The 6,000-nt window shown below is 45.0% G+C and overlaps 1 protein-coding gene across 9 annotated transcripts in view; it reads right to left on the bottom strand.

Annotated features, from left to right (window-relative positions):
• Positions 1-2,193: 2,193 nt before the first annotated feature.
• Positions 2,194-6,000, bottom strand: part of UNC13B (unc-13 homolog B) — a 208,803-nt gene continuing 204,996 nt past the window's right edge. For all 9 annotated transcript variants that reach the window (XM_068176605.1, XM_068176607.1, XM_068176606.1 and 6 more), the window contains 2 exons: positions 5,385-5,544; positions 2,194-4,189 (listed from right to left, as the gene is read on the bottom strand). In XM_068176605.1, the coding sequence (XP_068032706.1) occupies positions 3,904-4,189; positions 5,385-5,544 (446 nt within the window). In that variant the 3' untranslated portion in view covers positions 2,194-3,903. The remainder of the gene's footprint in view (positions 4,190-5,384; positions 5,545-6,000) is intronic.

Genomic DNA, 6,000 nt, shown 5'->3' with positions numbered 1-6,000 from the left:
TTTCTCCAGGGTAAACACCCCCAGCTCCCTCAGCTGCTCCTCACAGGACTTGTGCTCCAGACCTTCCCCAGCTCCACTGCCCTTCTCTGGAGTCACTCCAGCACCTCAAAGTCTTTCCTGTACTAAATGGCCCAAAGCTGACCCCAGGATTTGAGGTGTGGCCTCACCAGTACCCAGAACAGGGCACAGTCACTGCCCTGGTCCTGCTGGCCACACCACTGCTGATACATTCAAGATGTCCTTGGCCTTCTTGGCCACCTGGGCACACTCCAGCTCATGTCCAGCCACTGAAAACCAGCACCTCCAGGTCCTTTCCCATTCAGCAGCTCTCCAGCCGTGCTGTCCCAGCCTGGAGCTGCAGGGGGTTGCTGTGGCCCAAGGGCAGGACCCAGCACTTGGCCTTGTTGAACCTCACACAATTGGCCCTGGCCCGTGGATCCAGCCTGTGCAGATCCCTCTGCAGAGCCTCCCTGCCCTCCAGCAGATCAACACTCACACCCAGTTTTTTCCAGGAGTTGCTGTGGGAGATGGTGTCAAAGGCTTTGCTGAAGTCCAAGTAGACACATTCCCAGCCTTTCCTTCACCCACTGCATGGGTCACCTTGTCACCGGAGGAGGTCAGGTGGGTCAAGTAGGACCTCCCTTTCACAAACCCATGCTGGCTGGGCCTGATCCCCTGGTTTCCTGTGTGTGTCCATGATGGCACTCAGGATGATCTGCTCCATGACCTTCCACAGCACTGCGGTCAGGCTGCCAGGCCTGTAGTTCCCTGGATCTTTCTTTTGGCCCTGCTGGTAGATGGTCATTGTTTTTGCCAGCCTCCACACAGCTGGAACCTCCCTGGTGAGCCAAGGCTGCTGGTAAATGATGGGAATAGGTCTGGTGAGCACTTCCACCAGCTCCCTCAGTGCCCTTGGGTGGATCCCATCTGGCTCACAGACCTGTGGGCATCCAAGTGCTGCAGCAGGTCACTGACCATTTCCCTTTGGATCATGGGGGCTTCATTCTGCCCCCCATCCCTGTCTTCCAGCTCACAGGAAGGGAGCTGTGTACCCCAAGGGTTCTGTGTACCCCAAGAACAACTGGGTTTACTATTACAGACTGAGGCAAAGAAGGCATAAAGCACCTCAGCCTTTCTTATCCTTTGTCACTGTGTTTCCCACCACACCCAATATAGGACGGAGCTTGTCCTTAGCCCTCCTTTTGTTGTTCATGTATTTGTAGAAACTGTTTTATATGGCAGTTGCCAGCTTAAGTCCTAGTTGGGCTCTGGCCCTTTCAATGTTCTCCCTGCATAATCTACAATTACAAGTCCTTGCTGTCATCCCAAGCTGGCACTTCTTTCAGAGGTCAGAAACTTTCCCTTCTTCTCCAAATTCCAGCCCAAGCTCTCTGTTCAGCCAGGGTGGTTTTCTTCCCTGCTGGCTCATCTTTTGGCACATGGAGGTGCGCTACTCCTGTGCCTTTTGCCTTAAGATATACTTCTTGAAGAATACCCAATGTTCCCTGATTCCTTTGCTCTTCAGGACTGCCTCCCAAGCGACTCTGTTGCTAAGCATATGCTAACCAAGGAAAAAAAAATGACATTTCATATCACAAAAATTCAGAGACCCATGTTATAATGAAATATGAGTCTCTGAGTTATCTGACCTTGTCTGCTGGAAATTGGCAGAATCCCCAAAAAATGAGGACGGGGAGTAGTTTACTTGACATCAAGAAGGCTTACTCTTTCATCTCTTGTGTATGCCATCTAAATAGTATTAATGTTCATAAGAGGCTGAAAGTTATGAATCAAGTTTGGTATATAATTATTTTTCTTCATCTGTTATTTGCAAAGTATACAACTGCCTTGTCTGAGTCTTTCCATTAAGCACCTTCAGGAGACTATCCTGAGTACAAAGGAAATGTGACTTAAAGGCCAGACAGGAGAAAGAAAGTAAGTAAGCTATTTGTTATGCTTTTCCGTGATGTCTCAGAGTATTATCAGAAGCCAAGGACTTCAGGGAAAGATGTCCCAGACAGAGGCACCATGGAGGAGGGGGGAACTGTCTGACTCATACTCCTTGCTAGGCATCTAAAGCACTAAAGAAATCTACGTACTAAACCTGAATAATTTCCAAAGATGCAGCAGTGGTTCTGCCCTCCATGGTTTAGGAAACCCAGTCACAGTTACACTCCAACAGACAAGTCCAAATGCTGCTAAAAGAGTTTATTAAAGACCATACTAACAGTTCTCATAACAATGGCACGTACAATGATTCAAAATCATGACAAATAGTGTGGAGTTTTGAAGAGCATTATTATAACACACCATGGACAAGAACAAAGCAGATGTGCTGTCTCAGAACTCTACAAGCAGGCCCATGAAATACAGGAGTCACATCATACAGCTACACAAATGTCAGAGAAAATAGAAAGGAAAAAAAAAGTCATTCAGTATGCAGTCCTTGAATTTATTGACAGTATTACAGTACTTTATGGGCAAGGACTGGCTTGTTCCAGCTGCACTTTCCAGAGCACAAGGGCAGCTGGAAAAGCAAAAATATCCCCAATAAAAACCCTCCAACAAACATGCCTCAGGTGCAATCACCATTCCAGACCTTCCTGCTCAAGAATTTTCAGTCAGAAATTCTGACCTCCCTGCAATTACGTTGCTCAGGACAGTGTTTTGTTTTTTTAAGAAAACAAAAGCAGGATGCTTCTTTAAGACAGTGCAAAAATATTTCAATGGCATTGTCAATGGTATTGTAAGATTAATGACAATCAGCATGGATCAACCACAGCATGGCCAACAGCATCCCAAGATCAGAAGCAAACGGACGTGCTGCCCCTTGACCAGCACTCCAGACTGAAGGCTTGCAGAGGAGAGGTGTGCTCCTCTCTCCCAAGCAAGCTATCATTTCTGGGTTCATAGTGAGGAATGGTCTTAGCTACTCCAGGGTAATAAAATGCTACAGAAAGCCTGCAATATTAAATTATCCAATCCTCTGTCAAACACTAACAAGGGAATATTAAAGTGGAAAAAGCACATAGCAGCCATGTAATTAGTAATGGCTCTAACTCTACGATTCTAACTGATCCCTTCCCGACCGTGTTGGTAACAGCAGCCCGAGCATGCCTTATGGAGCTGAGCAGCTTACAGCACTCCCACGGCCATCAGGGACTCCCAGCAGCACGTGGGGATTTGTATTCTCCGAGACACACCAGATAATTAGAGCTGCAGCCTGCTCCTGGTGTGCTGCCTTTGCAGCTCTTGGCCACGAGATCTCAGGCCCCACCCCGGGCTTGTGGGCCTGGTCTGGCCCGCACTCACAGCAGCACATCCGTGGACATACATTCATTCGGTGTGCATCTTCAGAGCCATATGCAACCTCTTCTTTTTTAAGCAGATGTTGAGGTGTCTGTATATCACGTTGGCATAATCTGTGTCAGAAGATCCCCAGGCAGCTCCACAGTATGCGAATTCAATGAGAGATAACTGTGCTTTGTCAAACCCCCCCACATCATCTCCTCCCAATTTCCACACAGTTGTATTTGCATCGTAGTGTGATTACGCAGAACCTTTTTAATGCCTGCCAAATTCAGAGGATAAAATCACAGTGCTGCATATCAACAAAACCCAGCAATTCCAGCCTCCAATATAAAATAATTTATATACACAAAGCAGAATTTACATGTTAAATAAGAAGAGATTTTCTCATTCTCTATGGTGTCTTACCCAGCTACTAAAAAATAAATAATTCACATCAGATTGATGGATTTGTTTCCTATACAGCACACGTGCGCTATCGGAGCTGACAAAGACAACATGAAAAAAACCTTTTGCAATTAATAAAAGAATTGTTGAACACTTGCACATATTGGCACAAGGCAGAAGAGGAAAGGGAACATTACACAGCTCAGCTCAGGTGCCTTCCTCTGTGGAGCGGGACTCAGATTTCAGCTTCACAAATTCCTTGGCAACTTCATCATTGGTTCTCTGAGAGAGAATCCTCAGGATTGTGAGTCCAGTCTCATCCATGTGAATCCTGCGCCCGAGAGGGCACCAGCAAGCACAGCTTCCTTTGTCTGCTATGTCTCTGAGCTGCATCACTGCTATCCCCAGAACCCGGTCCTCCCGGGCAAAGCAGTAATCCTTCACACAGACTTGGAGCTCATAGGCATCGGGGCCATCTTCATTCCCCAGGATGCTGAAAAACACACACAAGTTCACTTACAGTTTCTAGACTGCAAAAACAAAGGTGTCAGCAGCTGACTGGAAGGCTATAAGTCACACAGAAAACTCCTTTCTATAGAAAACCCTGGTCAGAGGGAGAGAAGGAAAACCCGCAGTATGTGGGTATGTTTGCTGATTTATAGCAGATAAAGAAAACCTAGTTTCTGAAGAAGAAAAAACAAGCAACTCCTTTCAAGCTGCCTTTGCAACTTGTGTGTGTTTGTGTGTGTGTTAAACTGTGAAATGAGAGGAGCGGGAAACATTAAAGCCATGCTAATAGATTTTCAACTCAGATGACTTTAAACATTTCTGCTTCTGCTAAGGGTGGCTTCATTTCAGAATTACTATTTTAATTAGATGAAGTCTTTGTTAAAGATTCAGGACCTTCCATTAATGTGAAAGCTAATAAAAATAAATCCCTAACCCTTCTGATGTTTCTAAAATAAAAAAAAATAAAAGGAACAAAATCTCTTCACTTAGAGGAAGCCTGTCTTTCCTCAGAGAACAGATGTGAACACTCCCTTCTTTCCCTTCTCCCCCAGATGTTTATAGCCTTTCGCTGGTCAGTTCTCCTAATCTCATTTTTATATGTACAGCTGAGAGAGTTCAAGCCTGCAGCTCCTTCTGTTAAGCCTCCCAAGAAGGAATATGTCCTTGTAATAATGAAAAAAAAATGAAATAAGAAGAGATCAATACTCGATGCTGAGAAACACAGCAATTTTAGCAGTGCAACTTGCTACCAATTCCAAGGGCTGTATCCTTGGAAACAAGTTCTGCAAGCATGTCCCACAGGTCAAGATGGGATAAAAACACACATTAAGATTAAGAAATAAATAAAAATGAACTTTTAGCCTCAACTCTACCAATAAAAAATACAAAGATCATTAAAATGACAGAGCACAGTAAAATGTGTTCACAGGACACACACAGAGCATTTCAGAAGGTAGCCAAAGGACACTGCTGGTATAGAACAAACCTCTACGTCCCACCCACAGCAAAAACCTCCATATTCCAGCTTTTCTGCCAAGACATCAAAGACAGGACCAAGCTACTCGTTCATGTACTCTTCTTGGCCCTGTGCAGACTGTCCGGGGACACTGGACAACCCTATCTGTCCCTCTGCATCTGCACTTGCCATGCCAGATCCTCTGGATATTTTTCTGACTTACAAATGAAACGTTTCATTGTATTTTGGAGCCCAGTTGTTGCTCTTTGACTTGGTTGTGAACTTCCTCTTCTTGTCACTCTGGTGGGGCCCAATCATGGTGATTTCAACAAATGGACGGAACATGCCAGACGTCTGCCACTTCAGGTCGTTGGCTGCCACAACTGCAAAAGAGAGTCACAACCTGGTTTACAGCAAATACTCATTTGTATATTTTGCTCTGGACATCCTTCAGCTCTGCCCTGCCCTGTTTCTAACTCAAATCATGACAGTGTCACAACACATATAGGCAGGACTTTTTTTGTAATGCAAGGATATGCTTTTTTGATCTAGTTTAAGTTCTGTGAAGGGAATTTAATGTTTGCACTAATATGTAACTTCTGCCATACAGACTGTCAAGAAATAAGCCCAAGAAAACAGGCTGCCCTGACAAGTTCCATGCCTACATCATCATTATGTCTGGGATAAGAAAAAAAGGGGCATTTTGGAGGCCAATATTAAAATCTCTGTTGAAAAGGAAAATGGGACTGCAGGTTAAAAAAAAAACACAAAGCCCATGAGCTGCATGTGGTTTCAGGATCCAGAATTATTAGCTTTTAATTCTCATTCTATCTCAGGTC

This window comes from Anomalospiza imberbis, chromosome Z, assembly GCF_031753505.1.
Source record: "Anomalospiza imberbis isolate Cuckoo-Finch-1a 21T00152 chromosome Z, ASM3175350v1, whole genome shotgun sequence".
NCBI classification, from domain to species: Eukaryota; Metazoa; Chordata; class Aves; order Passeriformes; family Viduidae; genus Anomalospiza; species Anomalospiza imberbis.
This window is presented reverse-complemented; position numbering and strand designations above follow the sequence as displayed.